Below are 19,785 nucleotides of genomic sequence, written 5' to 3'. Positions count from 1 at the left end.
TGCATTTATTTTGGCTATAGTCGCTATTGAGTGAGCGATATGCTTATTGAATTTTTTTTTTTATGCGTGCTTGTGTGTAATTGGGTACCCTTCTTTCAATACTTTACTCTACTTTACCCACCTCGTTCCACATGACAGCGCACAGTCCCCAATTATAGTCATCCCTGGCGTAGCAAGCAAACCAGTGCATTTTTACTATAAGGGTCTCATTTTTGCACTGTCAATAGGCCATATCGGGATAATATAAAACTCAGCATGTAGGAAGGGCGATGAGGGGCCTGAGAATAAACCCATGCTAAAGTCACTTTGACATCGAATAGCCTGATTCTACTAAGATTCGAATCCATGACCATTTGCTTGTCAAAGCAGACTCGGTAACCTTGCGGCTACAGAGCCCCTCTCGAGCTACTAGAGCTTAGAAATTTTATATAAAAATAGGAGCAAAACATTGTACGGTAGTAATTTTGTACGATTTGTTTTCGTTAGTGACACTTTAAAAGACAGAAATCTAATGTCATGCATCATATTTCAATAAATAAATCGAATTGACAAGCACTGGAAATCACATCGATCATATTTACCATTCTCAAGCATGTTTATGGCACAGCTTTAGCGCTATTCGACCTCATCTTTTCATTTATATATATTTATATATATTCATTCATTCAAGTCTACAAAAATTATCTTTTGTGTTCATGTTTCTATAAATCACGTAAATGTTATAATATGTTCATCAAGTAACATAAATGACGCTTACAAGTATTTCTGCACCCAAGGAAAGAAAATATAATTATTGTACGCAATACGTTGTGAATTTGACTGGCAAATAAGAATTTTGAGAAATACAGAACGGATATTTCAAAATATAGTCAAGTTAATTAGAGATGTTCCTGAGAAATTAAATAGTGATTATTGTGGCAGTAGAAAGGCTAGGTCACGCCGCTAGGTGGATTAATTCGGGTTTTTCCAATGCACTCGGTTGCAGGCCAACGCTCTCCAATTTCTCAGATTCGCTCCACCTAGTCAAACCATCTTGCTCGCTGCACCCCTGGTCGTCTTATTCCTACCGAATGTGAGGCAAATACTTTGCAGTGTAGTTGTTTGTACACTTGGTTTGTCATGTGCTATCCTGGAGAAAATCACCTTGATGAAGCCCTCTGCGTGATTCGAATGAACTTGACAATCTACTCGAAATCCGGACGCAGCACTGAATACCTACCATCCATCATAGATTGAATCAGTTTAATGAGCTTCCTGAAGAAGAAGCTAAAATTGATTCTAATCTCAACTCACTCAGACAGTTGCTGGGTACAGTACAAGATCCAACAAGATCAATAAATCGCGAGAACTACACACACACTCACACACACACACACACACACACACACACACACACACACACACACACACACACACACACACACACACACACACACACACACACACACACACACACACACACACACACACACACACACACACACAACACACACACACACACAACACACACACACACACACACACACACAACACACACACACACACAACACACACACACACACACACACACACACACAACACACACACACACACACACACACACAACACCCACACACACACACACACACACACACACACACACACACACAACACCCACACACACATACACACACACAACACCCACACACCCACACAGGCACGTGCGCTCACTTTTCTCTAAATAAAACCAATTTTGTTTTATTGACCCATAATACTGGGAGCATTGACCCACAATTCTGACCAGGTTTAAAAGTGGCCCATAATACTGGGAATGGAACATGCTTACATATTGTTGTTTTGCAAAAAAGTGTGTGATTTTGGAATAAGTTTGCTTACTGAACATCAACTTATGATATATTTGTAACCAATTAAGTTATACATAAACTGTAAATTATTTAAGTCTGTGTTTCTACCAATAATTTTGTAGCATCATCATGCTTAACTGGCCCATAATACTGGGATGACTGTATCTCGCGTAACCAAAATCAAAAATTCAAAAATTGATGAGCTCAAAAATCAGCTAACTCTAGCCAAGTCATTGAAATCTTACAGTGTAATAACGACAAAGCAGAAATAATTTGTTACGAAATTGAATTGATATCAATTTAATTTTTATTATTGGTGACAAATAATATTAAAGTTATAGTAAGTAATTTGTAAACACCGCTTGTGTGAGTGTGAAGCCAAAAAAGCGCTTTCGCCGCTTTTTATTTTATAAAAAAAGCAAAGCCTTGGATTTATACCGTCTTTAGACATTATCCTTCTTTATAGACAGACTTCGCAGCTGGCTGTTAGAATACAGGAAAATTACGGGGCCAGTGCAACGATCCTACTGACTTTATCTAGCAAGCACCGACTAGCCGAGGTTCGAAAATACGACGACTGGCTTGTTAGACCAGCCGTACCTCGAAGCTAACTGGGCGGCTTTATTTTATAACGGTAACTTGATGCGAGGACTAGGGAAAAATAACTAGAGGTCAACTAGATCTAGGAAAACGAATAGCCCCAGACAGATGTGATTTCTTCGGGGGCCCCTGTGTTCTAGTGTTACATTCGGGCTAGAGAGATATTTGGGCTAGTGTGACATTCGGGCTAGTGTTACATTCGGGCTACTCTTACATTCAGGCTTGTGACATTCGGCATACTGTTACATTCGGGATGTGGTATTCGGGCTAGTGTTATAAAACCGTTTCATTATATTCGAATACACATTTTCATTTGTCTTAATTTTGTTATTCTGATGTACAAGTCCAAAAATAGAATAAATTCAATTTTAGCTTATTTTCATAAAATATTTAATTCTGTTCATTGTTTTTCTATCAAATCAGTATTACAAGTAGAGCTCAAAAACATTTTATACAGAAAAAAGACTTTTGTGACACTTCGAAAATTTCTTTTCATGTAATGAAGCAATTTTATTGGGTGTAAATTTGGGTTCGGAATACTTTCAAGTGATAGTTTTCCTACGTCAATTAAAATAAACGTGAAAAACTATGCAAACACTTTTTCGGCTACAAAAATATATTCAAGAATGTTTACTTCAAGGCACGAACCAGCTTTTTTTAATCAAATTATCGTAACGATCGTAACGCTTTTTCTATCTTGATCCTAAGTTATCATGGTTGATTGGATTCCGATTTTGTATCTGCTAGACTATTTATCTACCGAGTGTGATTAATATGCAAACAAGATTAATCGTAAACAAGTCGGTTCGATGACCGCGACAGTGTAAAACACAACAGCCAGACGACCTACTTTTACGTAAATAGGCAATGATTGGATCGTTACATATTTATAATGAATAAAAAATACATTGTGGGAGAATTTAAAGTACAATCACTGACTTCGTCAAGGATCAAGTTAGATATTTTATTGATCATTTGACCATGACAACATCGTAATACTGATGCCCCTTTGATTGCTAAGGTGAAAACAACTTTTTGCTTTTCTTATACGAAAGGCATGTACTTTTTAAAAATTTACACGTGTGGATTGATTTTTCTTTCCATTTTCAATATTAAAGTAGAAGTATTGATCGTCCTGAATGTTTAAATGTAGAAATGAATACCGTCAAACGTAACTTGCAACAATTTTCAACTTTAAGTGCAAGTAAAAACTTTTGTGCAACGCATTTGAGGACATTCAATTACTACGAAGTTGTTAGGTCTAGGATAGAATAATTTTACATATTGAGGAAAAAGATGTGGTCAATATTGACTGTTGTAGAAATTTTAAACTAGTTTGTTGCATGTTACTCCTTCAACGGGGTAATGAATTTACAAGAATCGGAATCAGGTCGCAATTTGAAGGCATTAGCGTTGAATACTTGGATCTATCCCAGAATAAAACTAGAACAATTTCCCAGCTTGAACATACGTCATCACGAACAACCGGCCTTATTCTGTATTCTGACGGATCAGTTTGCTAAACGAAAGTAGATGGTATTCTTTATTCCGTCAACAAAATCAAATGGGCTCGTTGGAAAAAAGTCGAACGAAATTAAGAGACGTTGGAATTGGAATACGGAAGGAGGGTGAATACATATTTTGAATTTATTCTGACATCATCCATGCGTGTTTGCTTGATTCCGCATTTATATTTTATCACGACTGGTCATTCTTTTTAAACTATTTTTTTCTTTTTCTAGGTTCTTTTTCCTCTTATTTTTACAGAAATGATGGGCAAAGTTGACATTGTGGCAAATGTGGAAGATGGTGGCTTTTCCGGGCAGGCGGGTGCTATTCGCTGGGGTATTTCAATGGCCCTTCGAAGTTTTGTCGATTCCGAAATGATTGATCGCATGAGAATTGGTAAGTAATATGGTTTGTTATCACAGACTGAGCCACGCAAAGATTAATCAAGATCAACATAGTACACTCTTTTTTCACTATTTTTCGCAAAATCGTTACTCTGAAACCACTGCTTTTTCTAGAACGTATTTATTGGATTATAAAGTGTAGCCACAGCACTCATGCGCCTTTTGCACGTTCTTTAGATGCACCTTCTTTTAGTTATACTTCGGCACAATAGTGCAACTAAAAAGCAGTTATCTGTGAAACTACACGTGGTGTGCCAGGCGGTTGTACCAAACAACAATGTAGCACTGCCGGATAAAGACTTCATAGGTCATATGACAATGTTAGATAGACTTTTTATCAAAAGTTTTAACCTGCACAGTCGTGTGGGATAGTGCCTAAAGGAATAAATAGGTCCTGGCTATAGCATTTTAACTTATACATGCTAACCGTTACGTCTTGATAGTGCGGCTGTTTGTCGGTGAATTATTTTACACATGAAAAGCATAAACGTAACATTATAATGATTGTAAAAAAATCGTACGGTCCCAAATATTGCGCTTTACTAAAAATTACATGTTTTTCCAGCTGGCCTGTTACAACGTGACTACCGAAGACGAGAACGTAAAAAACCTGGTCAGAAAGGTGCTCGTGCAAAGTATACCTGGAAAAAACGATAGACAAATTGATATCCTGTTCTAAGTAAGTCGATAGCAATAAATTATATTATCGTAGCTCCGATTTCATTTACTCAAAGTATCCGAACACTCAGTTGCCTTTGCCCATAAATAGAATACGCACGGAGTGCAAATAAATAGCCAGACCAATAGACGAAAAGTCAAGAGAAGTTGACATTTGCACTTGTTCGACTTTTTAAAAGTGATTCTACTGACAGTAAATTTTCGCAGGATATTAATTCCTAAAATGCAAAATGGCATATTACATATTGTTTCTTTCTATTTCATAGATCGCCTAGTGTGGCTTAAAATCATTCTAACCTATTTCAATTAAAACTATCTGATTATTGTAATTAAAGCTGTTTATTCACTATCAATATATGGATTTACTAGAGGACCCGGCGCGCGTTGCTACGCCATTCTAAAAAGGGGGTAAATGCATAATCCTGAAGATTTGTTTAACTGTAATTTTGCAACCAACAACTTTCTTTTTGACAACCCAAGATATTTCTGAATCATGCCGCAAATTTCTAATCCAACGCATCAGCATTTGTGACTCGAGCAGCAAGTCCAACATAACAATTTGGGTTTTATTACCAACCCTTAAAATGGTAATGTTGGCAAAATCGTAATAAAATATCAGTGCAGTCAATCCAACTGCATCAGTTGAAAACTGGTCAGAAACCATAAACTTAGTGTAATCTCAACATTATTTTCTTCATATTTTCATTTCAACAATGTATTTTCTCTGCCTTTTCTTTTGTTTTTAAAATAAGTGTTATATTATCTTACTTTTATTTAATTTGACCCATTATCTAGGCTTCACCGATTTATTCTTAACAATTTTGTTCCAAATTTATCTTATATTTTAATGTAGACGGCAACACTCGCGAGTTCGATTACTTTACGAATATTGCAAAAAATTCTGTTTAATTTGTATGATAGCCCTCCCCCCTTCTAGAGGGGAGAGGAATCTCAATACGCTATAGAAAAAAAATTTGCCTCCAGTAACCCCTAAATTCATTTGCTTGATTAATGGTCGAGATATGGGGAAATTTGTGTTTTATTTGTATTGGAGCCCCCCTCTTAGAAGAATGAGGTTTCTCAATCTACCATAGAAAAAAACCTCCAAAAACCTTCACATGCCAAATTTGGTTCCATTTGATTGATTAGTTCCCGAATTATAGAGAAATTAGTGTTTCATTTGTATGGGAGCCCCCCTTCTAGAGGGAGAGGGGTCTCAAGCAACCATAGAAAAAAATCCTGTCTCTAGAAACCCGCACATGCCCAATTTGGTTCCATTTGCTTGATTAATTCTCAAGTTAAGAGGAAATTTTGGTTTTATTTGTATAGGAGCCCCCCCCTATTAGAGGAAGGAGGGTTCTCAATCTAGCATAGAAAAAATTTCTGCCTCCAAAAATCTTCACATGCTAAATTTGGTTCCATTTGCTTGATCAGCTCCCGAGTTATAAAGAAATTTGTATTTCATTTGTATGGGAGCCCCCCCCCCTTCTAGAGGGGGAGAGGTCTCAAATAACCAAAGAAAAAAATCTTGTCTCTTGAAACCCCCACATGCCAAATTTGGTTCCATTTGCTTGATTAATAGTCGAGTTATGCGGAAATTTTTGTTTTATTTGTATGGGAGCCCCTCCTCTTAAAGGAAGCAAGGGTCTCAAACCACCATAGAAAAAAAATCTGCCTCTAAAAACCTTTACGTGCCAAATTTGGTTCCATTTGCTCCATTAGTTTCCGAGTTATGCAGAAATTTGTGTTTCATTTGTATGGGAGCCCCCCTTTCTAATGGGGGGAGGGGCCTCAAACCATGCTAACAACATTCCTCACATCATACGCAATGTGTATGCCAAGTTTCATCAAAATCCGTCGAGTGGTTTGCGAGTCTATACCGAACACACGAACAGCATTTCATTTTTATATATATAAGATAGATTAGAGTAAAGCGGGGCAAGTGCGACGTTTAAAGTTGTCTTCAAATTTCATGAAATATAAAGAAGCCCAACAATATATAGAGCAGGGAGGGGCAAAAGTGCGATGGGGGAAAAAGTGCAATTCAATGATTTATCAGTGCAGATTCAGAGTAAATTAACTACATTGGCATGGATTGGTGACAACTTTGATAGCTTGAGTCTATCGTAAACATTTGTTGTTTACGAAACATTGTTGTTGAATTATGTGCAAATGATATTTTTTGAGCGATTTTGATGTAATGTTTCATTATACGGCAAATACGAAATCAATAGGAAGTTATTACTTGTTGAAAAATTGTAGCAGTGTTTTGTATTACTCAGATATCTCTCTTGAAAATGCGGTGAGAAGAATTTACAAAATATATTTCGGTTTTCCGTAATTTGATGAAATCCCGTTAAGCGTCTAGCGGGGCAAAAATGCGATTCCGAGAAGTTTAATCTAACTCGTGTTAGATGACGACACGACGACAGTCAGCCCTTGGGACTTACAAGGTACTGCGCGTGACGCTGTTCGTCTGTCAGCGTGTTAGCCGCGATTCTCAACGCGGGTGTTCGGGGAACGGCTCCGTTCCTATGGAATAGAACAACCATCGGTGGTTTCTAAAGTAGACGAAGGAAGAGGCACAATTTGTGTCTAAAAATAACTCAACCTGCCAAGTGTTGTTAGAGCTGGTAGCAGACTTAATAAAATAGTTGTGGAGTCTCTCTTTTGTCCTGCACATCTCTGGTTCAAAGGATCATTACCACCGGCGAGCCACATGTCCTTGTTGGAGAAGTGAGTTCGAATCCGGCTGTAATGCTCCGATTACAGCTTGGTTCGATCCATGGAATCCCCCAGCTTGGATAAAAGATTGCGCTACACAACTTCTTAAGTGTTGCTTCACATGGCCCAGCATCTTCCACTCTTTCCTCTTCACGCCTGGTTTCAATCTGTTAGATTCTATCAGGTATCAGGTATCAGCATCTTTGACTCGAGCAGCACGTTCTTCACATCATGTGGAAGATTTGTGCCTTAACTATCTTGCCCGTGTCATCCTTTACCTGATGAGGACGGGAAGGGAAACAGGAGGAATATGAAGGGGTGGATGAAGGAAATTCTATCGACTCTTTGTTTCATTATTTTCTTCTTCCGTTCCCTCTCTAAATTGTAAAATCTACCGTCATAAAAACGTAATTAAATACAGTTTCAGGTACTATATTACAGATACTAGAAATGGAAGATCTGCCGAAAACTGTGCTCTACAGATGCTGGCCGAAGGAAAATAGTGTATTCGCTGGTGAAACAAAAAAAACGTTTGGTAAAGTTTCGATTTGATTGATGAAGGCTGCAGTACGCCAGTGGAAAATGGGAAAGGTTTTCACGGTTGAAAATCTCGATAATAAAGAGAAAAAAAATGGGAAAGGTGCAAATTAAGAATATTCCTTCTCAAAACACATCGCAGATTGAAGATATTTTGGTTTTGTCAGCTACTGCTGTACAAATTTCATGGATTCGAACTTCGCACTTTGCCCCGCGTTATTCGCACTTTTACCCCGCTGATGGGGCAAAGATCATGTTTATGACAATGTAGTCGGCCGTATTTCCTCTGTGCAACACGGATTCTTGAAGAAGAAATCAGTTGTAACAAACCTGTGTGAGTGCAGCTCAATGGTTACGGACTGCATATCGAAAGGTTTTCAAGTGGACTGCCTACATACCGATATGAACAAAGCGTTTGATACCGTTAGCATTAATAGCATCTTGGAGGCAGTTGAAGAATTGGGCGTTCGAGGTCCATTGTACAGCTGGATGATATCGTATCTGAAGGATAGAGTACAATTTGTTAAAATTCGTTGCAACAAATTTTGCTCATTTACCGTACATTTTGGAGTACAACAAGGTAGTCACTTAGAACCGTTGCTGTTTGTGATTCTAATGAACAAATTGGCTGATGATGTCACCCACGTAAGAATTCTAATTTATGCAGATGATATAAAAATCTTCTTTTCTATCAAGTCCTTGGAAGATTGCCTGAAATTGCAGCTAGTTCTAGGCCGCGTTGGAAGGTACTGCGAAAACCGTGGATTAAAAGTAAATGCAGACAACTGCTCAGTAATGACATTCACCAGAAAAGATAACCTGGTCATATTTGATTACGGGTACCGAAATAAAGTAGTGCCGCGCACAGAATATGTTCATGACCTGCGTGTAACATTCGACTCTCCTCCTTCAATAGACACATTGATTATGTAGTCAAAGAAAGCTTGAAACTGTTCTCGCTCGTTAGAAGATTTGCCCGTGACCTCAAATATCCTTATGCTATATAAGCAGCCACGTTTACCAGTACCACAACGAAGTGGGTGTTCATCCCTTCCGGGAATCCCCATTTGGGGTGCGCCTGGGAGTACATGGTACGGTCCATCAAAACCGCGATGTGCGTTGCCTTTAAGAAGCACAACAAGTTGGACAACGAGGCGCTGGGTACCCTAGTTGTGGAAGCAGAAGGACTGGTAAACTTTCGCCCGCTAACGTATCTGCCAATCGCGTCCGAGGAGACTGAAGCGTTGACGCCAAACCACTCTATACTGGACAGTTCAAGCGGAGCTCGCCAGCCAGTAACAGAGCCCAAAGACACCGTAGCCGCACTAAGATCATCCTAGGAGCAGATACAGTTTCGTCTAGTTACCTTTTAGAGACGATGGGCGCGAGAGTACATGCCCCTTCTGACTAAACGTACGAAATGGTTTGCAGATGTGAAACCAGTAGCCGAAGGTGACCAGGTATTAATTGTGGATGAGTCCACCCGAAAAACTGGGAACGTGAGGGGCCCTCGAATCAGGAAACGACGGGAAGATTTGGTAGGCAATTGTACAAACTGCGAGGGGATTGGTTCGCAGGTCCGTGGCAAAATTGGCAGTCTTGGAAGTAACAGACGGAAGTGAATTTTTCCATCAATGGGTATGAGCGATCCGTAAACTGTGTACAGCAATCGGGGCCTGCCACAAAAGACGATCATTAAGACTGTCGCAGTGGCCTTTTAACCCAATGCCCTTCTGGCATACAAAAAATAACAGACGGAAGTAAAACTAAACCTTAAGCCCCATACACAATACATACGGATTTTACAACGTTGCGGCAATTTGACAGTTTTTACATGGGTTTTCTGTCAAATTTCCGCAACGTAGTAAAATCCGTTTGCACTGTGTCTGGTCTTTAGGGTCAGTATTACAGAGGGAAGGATGTTGGTTATGGCTGCACTGGCACGGCGGTATGCATACAACTACCTTTCGGTTTATGTACGGCCATACATAAAAGTCCAGGGGATTAAGATCCGGGGAGCTGGGAGGCCACAAGGTCTTATCGAGAAAATCAGTCAAATTCTGCCGACACCACGCTTGGACGATATTCGCCATGTGGGCCGGTGCGTCGTCCTGTTGAAAGACGTAATAATCTTTCCCGTAGAGGCCACGAAGTGCTGAGGCCACAACTTTCTCCAGAACCTCGGTCTTATAGTACGCGGCGTTCATTTTCACGTTTTTCTTGATAAACACCAGTGGAAGCTTCCCATGCTTGGATACGGCCCCCCACACCATCACCGACGCGGCGCTCTGGAACCGCAGGATGTTTATGTGGGACGGGGGATGCTGGCCGACGTCGGCGCCCACAGCTGTTCATTTTGGACACTACGAGACCTAGCTTGGCATGATCCAGTGAATTTGCCCCCGTATCCCGACCGCTGCCGCCTTCTTGGCATTGACACACTTCAACGACGCAGAAAGATCGAGCAAGCGATGTTTGTAGCTGAGGTGATTAATGGTGAAGTCGACAGCCCGAGAATTCTATCGCAGCTGAACTTCCGTGCCGTGCAACGTACCCTTCGATCTACTGGTCTGCTCCAGCTCAGCTTCCATCGAACGGCGTTTGGATTTAACGAACCGTTGGCCTCCAGCGTGCGTACCTTTTGCAGAGTGGAGGATTTGTTCGACTTTGGCGTGCCGTCTCACAATTTTTTGCAAAAAATATTATTGTGTAGCTTTTAGAATATTAGACATTGTGCTGCTATACTTTCATTAAGACATACAGTCAGATGAATTTTAAATTAATAAACAAATAAATTAATAAATTAATAAACATTGTGCGGCTGTTGCAAGATGAAGAGTTTCTCATCAGAAAACACGAACTCCTGACCAGCGTATCAGTTTTGCTCTGTCCAGCCTCTTCTTCGTTGTAGCCATTCCAGGTCCTTCGCCATGATGGTGTGGGCAGTCCTGATCGACACATCAAGGTCAACAGCGCTCTTCCGGATCGGGCGGTTCTAGATGAAATTCCGCTTCACTCCGTGAGATTTCAACCGGCGAAATATGTCGCCGGGTCGCTCACCTCTCGCAAACAACTTTACTACGACGTTGCGATACTCCTTTATCGCGCGCGGTAAACAAATAACAAATGACATCAAGTCGACACCTTTGCACGTCGAATAGTGTATATATATAGTGTATAAGCTAAAGCTGATACCAATACCAATACACAGAATGCACATGATACGCACTTACACAACGATGAAAAGTTGTATTCGGACTTATTGAACACCCTGTAAGGAATAATGCTATGTTATCTAAAAGAGAGTCTTAACCTAAATTTATTTCTCTACGATCAGCGCATTGTGCAACAAACACCAAAAATTTGATTTTCACGATTTGTAATTTCTAAGGAAAACCGATTTATGTAATTTATCTGAAAATCAATACAATGAAAATTATCTAAAATTTGATTCAAATTGCAGCTTAAAGCTGCACTGCCCAGGTAACCAATAAGCATTAGTATAAGCAGTAAATCAATCGTTTATTAGCATCCCTGGTGTATTATACTGCAGGTTACTGTTTATCAGCCTTTTGACTGCATAACTGTTGTAAATTGGCATCCTATTCTATTTAAATTCTTCTTGTCGGTAACTAGCTGCAAATAAGCATTGTCAGCACTATAAGAGCAGTAGCTAGCAGTAAAGTACCCAAGTAACACAATTGGTTTTAAATAAGAATTGATAACAGATGTAAAACAAAGCTAATTGCTGACTTTTCGTTTTCACATACTCATTTAAAACCAATTTCCGACTGAAAAAGCGCAAGAAACGAGCTAAAATTTAACATGTTTGTGAAATATTTCAAAGTGACGCCTATGCGTTGCATGGCTTTTGTATTGTACTACCAACAGAAAAGCGCAAATAACTGTTGAAGGGATTTTTTCTGACATTTCCGAGGAGTTATGTAAATATTTATAAGTAAAATAATGTCAGACATTTTTCGCAAGATAAAATGGCTAAAGTATATTTCGGTAACGCGATTACTAGACACAACACTTATGGTTCTTACAAAAAACATAAATACCTTATCCGCTAACCGGTTTCGGGTATGAAACGGGTAGCGGAAAGGGAAAGGATCCAGAAAGCTGCTGAATTAAACGGGTACGACAAAAAGTTTGTGGATAAAATAATCCGCAAACATCTCCGCAAAAAACAGCGCCATGATACCACTACACTACAGCCTGAAAGAGAAGAAGTACAAAGAATCAGCTTGCCGTTCTACCCGAAAGTAACAAACCACATTAGAAAGGTACTTAAGCGGCATGGTTTCCATGTGGTCCACAAAAGCGGCAATGCCTTACAGGAACTTTTGAATAATCAAAAGGACAAGGTTCCGCCCGACGAACGCTCAGGTATTTATGAAATTCCGTGCCAGGATTGCCCAGCGGTGTACATCGGGCAAACGCGGAGGAAATTCAAAATTCGCCTAAAGGAACATAGAAAGGCAGTGGAGAATGAACGGCCCAACGACTCCAGTGTAGCCCAGCACTCAATCTGCTCCAAACACAATATCAATTAGGGAAACGCAAAGCTGCTCAAAAACGTGAGAAAGTCTTCTCATTTGACTGCGTGGGAGTCGATGTACATCTGTACGGAGGACCGTCCCCTGATGAATGAGGATGACGCTCTCATCACCTCACCGCTCTTTCAACTGACGAAGTTGAAACTGTAATAAACAGCAGATTACTACTTTGTATCCAGTCGACCACCGCTCTGATGATGGGTAGCATCATACCCGAAACCGGTTAGCGGATAAGGTATTTATGTTTTTTGTAAGAACCATAAGTGTTGTGTCTAGTAATCGCGTTATTTAGTGTTCTTACGTTGCACATAAAATCAATATATATATTTATATTTCGGTAATTCATCAATCACTCAAAGCAACATTGTAGCCTACACATAATCCAAACTAAAGTGCGATTTTAAATTTATCGTGAACTTTGCCATTCTACTTCCGAAAAATTGATGCGCTCAAGATTTACTTTTATAAGCAAAAGTTGAGTGGAATCGAAATAAATATCATTTCGTGACAATCTCACAAAACATGCTCATCTCTTTGAAAACGTGTGGGATATTTGTCGACCAACATTTGAAAGGGACGGATAACCCAACTGTCAAACAGAACGAGTGAGAGTTATTTTTGCTGGAGCAGCATAGGAAAATGAACTCTCACTCGTTCTGTTTGACAGTTGGCTTATCCGCCCCTTTCAAATCTAGATAGAATTAACAAAAGGGCGAATGTCGCAAATGTAAACAAAACGAGTGAGAGTTACTTTTTGCTGGACCAGCATAGGAAAATCAATCCTCACTCGGTTTGTTTACGCTTGCGACATTCGCCCTTTTGTTAATTCTATCTTCAAATGTTAGTCGACATTTCATATTAATTATGGTATATGCCCCTTTTATACTTAAAATCATTTTACGACACAAAAATATTGATCTATTTCATTATATTTTGGGGCAGTCATTGGCCATGTTTATATTGGGTGCTTTGCCCAAAGTTAAACGCGGTCTAAAGGAAACACCGCGCTTGAAGCAAACACCGCGCTAGAACTGTTGCCAGAATGCTGTAAACAGGCATGTTGTTCACCTAACTGGGTCGTCAAAAGTATAGTTACTATATATATAGTTCGGCGGATAGAAAATCGGGAGCCAAATAAACGTCAAAAGCGGAGCCAAAAGCTTTTCAAAATCCAAAATGCAGGGATAATGTTAAAAAAACACACTTTATTTTCATAGAACTAGTCATTTTCAACACCCGCCAGTGATTATTTTTCGTAAAAACCTGCACATTTCACCATAATTTCAAATTAAATTTCATAAATCAGGGATGCCAATTCGCCTGGTTTTCTATCCGCCGAACTATATATATAGTAACTATAGTCAAAAGTAACTAAAACTTTATGATTTCTGTGTGATTTCTTCCAATAATATCAAAATCGACCCGGCAACTATGAAAGAGCATTTCATTTTTGAGTTTCGCGGTGGATAATTTTCAATGAAACTCACAATACAAGATTGGGTACAAATGAGCACACCGATAGCCGAAAAATTCGAAACCAATGAAAAGTTGTACTACAGTGGACCCCCGTTCGTTTGAACGATTCCTCATGCAAACTAACGGGGTTGGTTTTAATTTGAACAACTGGTAACCCTAAATATGCTGGAACTTGTGTGAACTGGCTACCCTGCTCTTTGTTATTGTTTTGGTGGTTTGATTCAGCTAGCAGTTGCAAGCAGCGAATATTTCATTCTGCGATCGGATTTCTACCATAACCGTTGGGAAAACGCAATGTGATACAGATTAAACACGCTAGATCAGTACAAACAAACCGTGTTTATGTGCATTGTCCGCATTCACGCTCAACCTCGGCTACTCAAAATTGAGTAAAGAACTACTCAGTTTCGGAAAAACCGTGGGTACGCAATAATGAGTAAAGGTGCTGTCACTCAAAAATGAGTAGCCATACATTTTCTCCAAAATGAGTAGTTTTTGCTCAGTTTTTTTTACTTGGATAAATGGGTGGAAACTACTCATTTTTGAGTAACCGGGCATTTTGTCAAAACAGAGTAGTTTCTACTCAGTTTAATTAACTAGATTAATGAGTGGAAACTACTCATTTTATTGAGAGGAATGGTTAGAAACTACTCATTTCGAATATGATTTTATGATTGTGAATTTTATGATGTATTCTTCTGAATATTTATTTGTAATTAATAAAAAAAAACAATTGTAACGACGTATAATGATACGAAACCCTTATCAGACCGGTATTCTGTTATGGACTTGAAACTGTGACGCTGCTTACCAAGGGCCTAAGCACCCTTGCCGTGTTCGAGCGAAATGTGCTGCGGACAATATTCGGCGAAGCACAAACTGAAAGCGAGTGGGGGAAAGAGTGGGGGAGGCGTATGAATCATGATGTGCTTCAGACACTGCTTGAATAGGTTCCCATCGTACATCTCGCGAAAGTCGGTAGGCTGCGGTGGGCAGGACGTCGTAAAGATGCCGGACGACAGTGCGACAAAAACAGTTCTCTTCAACAACCCCACCGGCATCGGGAAACAGGAAGGCTCGAGGTGCGAGATGGTTCGACCAGGTCGAAAGTGATTTGCGATTTTTGAGACGTCTGGCAAATTGGTGACGAGTGGCCCAGGATCGAGTTGAATGGAGGCGACTGCTTGAAACAGCACGAGCCACCCCGGCTCTATGCTGCTGACAACGATGACGACGATGACTGGTGTTGTTACAACAAAATGTGACGATTTCACAAGGGTAAACTGTATTTGATGCAATTCTGCTGTATAAATTTGATCAAATTCGCCTCGATGATAAATACTATAATTATTGCAGCTTACTTCATCCAGTGCTAAATGTTTGAAGAGGGTATCTTCCAACTTGGGAAACGATCATTTTAGAACGATCATTTTTGCGAGCTTCCGTTGCTCCTCGGATGTTGAGTATCTATAAAAACATAAAATAAATGAACAAATAAATGATATAACATGTTAAATTTACTCTAATATTATTCTTTTCCATTCCGAAAATTCGAACTATATTGCTGATTGCAAGAAAAATTGTCCGAAGTGCACAATCCCTCATAAACGTTATATTGTACATTAAATCGTTTCGGTATCTTCGGTGCACTTTTGACGTAGGACTACGTCTTACGGAAAGGTTTGGAATAGGGTGTCATTTCAAAAAATCTTTCTCGAAAAGTGGTATGGTTTTGAACGCTAAAGGCCCAGACACAATGCATACGGATTTCACTACGTTGCGGCAATTTGACAGTTTTTCCATGGGTTTTCTGTCAAATATCCGCAACGTAGTAAAATCCGTATGCATTGTGTTTGGGCCTTAATAGTTCAGCGGTTTCCCGATCGATTTCCAATATTCTTACACCAATCGATCGGAAAATCTTCTAAGAATTGACCCAAATGAGGAAAAGTGTGAATTCTTGATGTTGAACTATTGAAAAATTGAAAATAATGAACCTATGTTTAACCAGAATTCTCGCTTCGTGATTACTTACTTATTTAGGTGGCTTGTCGTCCTAAGACAAACCCTATTGAACAAAGTTTCTCCATGTAACTCGGTTGAGGGCTATCGCTCTCCCATTCCTCGGACACCGAGTACTCTCCGCCAGATCTCGCTCCACCTGGTCTAACCATCTTCCTCGCTGCACTCCTGGTCGTCTTGTTCCTACCGGATTTGAGGCGAGCACCATCTTTGCAGGGTAGTTGTCCGGCATTCTTGCAACATGCCCTGCCCGTCGTATCCGTCCAGCTTTAGTCGGTTCATAACACCTTGTAGCGCTATGTTGAACAGCAGGCATGAAAGACCATCACCTTGACGAAGCCCTCTGTGTGATTCGAATGAACTTGACAATCCAATTTATCAGTTCCCACAAATCTGTTCGCAATTGGTGATAGTCGGCGGAAAATGATTCAGGACAGCACTTTATAGGCGGCATTGAGAACAGTGATCGCTCGATAGTTCTCACAGTCCAACTTGTCGCTCTTTTTATAGATCGGGTTCTTTTTCCAGAGCGGTGGAGCAGCCAACGAGCTGGGAACGGGCTTTGTAGTGTTGGGCAAAATGCAGGATCGCGTAATGGACTGGAAAGCGATCAACGGGAGGATGTGCGTATTAAGGATAAAAGGTTGTTTCTTCAACTACACCATCATAAACGCAAGGAGCGAAAAAACTCCAGTTGTTTCAATCAAAATGATGGCTGCTTTAAGCTTCAATAAAATATTTTTATAACAACCTGAAAATATTGTTTCAAAACGAAATTCTATTTGAATCAAGAAAATAACAATTTTGAATTAAAAGTAAAGTATTTTCAAATTTGAATTTAAAATTGATATAACAATAAATATTTTCATTTCAAACATTCCAGTTTGAAACCACATGAAGTTCCTGTTTGTGCGTAAAACAACCATAAATATGGTTGAAACTACATGAACATGGGATATGAACGCCCAGGTCGGCAGGGAAGCAATGTATAGACCGGTGACCGGGCTCCATAGCCTGCACACCAACATGAACGATAACAACCAGCGATGCATCAGCTTTGCAGCTTCCCGAGGCTTGGTGGTCAGAAGCACTTTCTTTCCCCACAGTCAGAAGCACTTTCTTTCCGCCACAAAGCCAGTTGGAGATCACTTGATCAACGAACTTCGAACCAAATCAACCATATTCTCATAGTGTGCTCTAACATCACCAACTTACGAGGTGCGTATATCGACTCGGACCACTACCTAGTAGCAGTACATGTGCGTTCAAAACTATCGACGGTTTATACCTTGCGACAAAGCCTCCTCGGTTATATATTCGGCAGTTAAACAACCCACCAGTTGCCGAAAACTACGCGCGTGTACTGAATGAAGCTCTGTCTTCCTCTGTGAAGCTAGATGCTTCGACCCTCGAAAACGGATGGAGTATGATTCGCTCGGCCGTCAACGAGGCCGCAAGCGCGGTGCTAGGAAGAGAAACCTCGAGTGCATGAAGTGATTGGCTTGACAGAGAATGCCAACATGCGATAGAGGGAGAAAAAGAGCTTGGAAAAACTATCTAAGCATATCCACGAGTGAGAATTTGGTCAAGTACCGACGAGCGCGGAATGAGTTGACCACGACCATGAGGAGGAAAAAGCGCCAGAAGGAGGACAGAGATCGTGAGGAGCTGGAACAACCATTCCGGGCTAATGACACGTGCTGGCCTGGCAAAGGTGAACATGTGCATTCCATAACTTCTGTTCACCAACTCCTCTCCCTACCTCCACGTGGTGCCGGCTGGGGTTCGCAACCTCGGTTGTCGTACGCTAACAGGGAAGGGGTCACAGTGGCTCCCACCCACCTTAAGATGGCAGCCCCGTCAGTGGGATAAGGACCTTAGGTTTACAGCCTACTGTACCAGCAAACAAAAAGTTAATGAAAATGGAAGAAGAAATTTATCTGAATTATTGACAACGACCTTTAGCGTGAAAACACGGACAGGAATCGGAACATGGAATATACTGACCCTTGCCCAGCAGGGCAAGCTGGCCGCCTGAAGCTTGAAATCCTGGGGCTGAGCGAGGTCCGCTGGCCGGGTACTGGCGAACACAAGACATCATCCGGGAAAGTCTTGCTTTATTCTGGTATACGAGGTGAAATTGCTACTCGAGAAAGAGGAGGAGTCCTACTGAGCCCAAGGGCACATGCAGCCCTGATGCACTGAGAATCGTTGAACAAAAGAATAATCGTTGCCAGATTTAGAACACGGGTTAGGAACCTTACAGCAATCCAGTGCTATGCGCCAACAGATGATGCCGACCTGCAGGAGAAAGAGAGTTTCTACAGCCAGCTGAACAGTGTGGTTGAGAAAATCCCAAAAGGGGACATCCAATTCCACATGGGCGACTTCAATGCGAAGATTGGCTCAAACAATGCGGATCTTGAACGTGTAATGGGACGCCATGGCCTAGGCGGAACAAGAGAGCCTGGACTAACTCCCTAGCCGAACAAGGTGAAACCGACGCCGCCAATGGTGATATCCGTTTGTTGTACGATATTTCTTGCCGCCTTAGTGGTACCAGGATGAATACGACATCATTTGCTTATGCAGACAATGCACATACGCACGGGTTGTTTGTACTAACCTAGCGTGTTTATTTTGTTTCACATTCCGTTTTCCCAACGATTATGACCGAAATCCGATCGAAGAATGAAATAGTCACTGCTTGCAAGTGCGAACTAAATCAAACCACCAAAACAATAACAAAGAGCAGGGCGGCCAATTCCTACAAGTTTTAACATATTTAGGGTTGCCAGTTGTTCAAATTAAAAACTAACCCCGTTAGTTTGCATGAGCAATTTTTCAAACGAACGGGGGTCCACTGTAGCAGTAGCAAGAGAATTCGTAGGGCAGTATCAGGCGGGCTTTATGGGGGCCCGTGCTACTACGGATCAAATTTTTACTCCCCGACAAATCCTACAGAAACTTCGGGGAAAACGTCCAAATACGCAACTAAAAGTTTCTTATCGAACCGAGACGCTGTTCAAGAGCAAATATGACCACGGCTCGACCAATATGAAGTTAATGTTAGCCACTAAGTGCACTGGAGTGTTAAATTCGTACGATTATAAAAAATATTTTGAGCGGGTGATTTCAGAAATTTATGACCACAAAAGTTTGAATTCGTTCAATTATGTTCCTCTTCAGCTGATCGGCAAAACTAAACAATGTTTACATTTTTACACTCGAACAGCATGGATGTTTCCATAGTAACTCCATCAGAGCAAACCCGACGTACCTGCTATGAATGTATGTCAAAAGACTGTGCCCACTTGTGCCCAATACCCGCCAGTATCGCTCGTGGAAAGCTGGATAGAGGACAGTAGACCTAGAAAAATAAATAAATCTACACAGATTTCTGTTGAGGGCTGCATCCTCATCCTCGCA

General features: G+C 40.6%; 1 protein-coding gene across 1 annotated transcript in view; it reads left to right on the top strand.

Annotated features, from left to right (window-relative positions):
• LOC128738573 (28S ribosomal protein S9, mitochondrial) overlaps nucleotides 1-5,053 on the top strand; it is a 97,129-nt gene extending 92,076 nt beyond the window's left edge. Inside the window, exons 7-8 of the mRNA XM_053833819.1 lie at nucleotides 4,187-4,349; nucleotides 4,923-5,053. Of these exons, the coding sequence (XP_053689794.1) occupies nucleotides 4,187-4,349; nucleotides 4,923-5,014 (255 nt within the window). The 3' untranslated portion in view covers nucleotides 5,015-5,053. The remainder of the gene's footprint in view (nucleotides 1-4,186; nucleotides 4,350-4,922) is intronic.
• The last annotated feature ends 14,732 nt before the right edge of the window (nucleotides 5,054-19,785 follow it).

This window comes from Sabethes cyaneus, chromosome 2 (genome assembly GCF_943734655.1).
Source record: "Sabethes cyaneus chromosome 2, idSabCyanKW18_F2, whole genome shotgun sequence".
Taxonomy (NCBI): domain Eukaryota; kingdom Metazoa; phylum Arthropoda; class Insecta; order Diptera; family Culicidae; genus Sabethes; species Sabethes cyaneus.
This window is presented reverse-complemented; position numbering and strand designations above follow the sequence as displayed.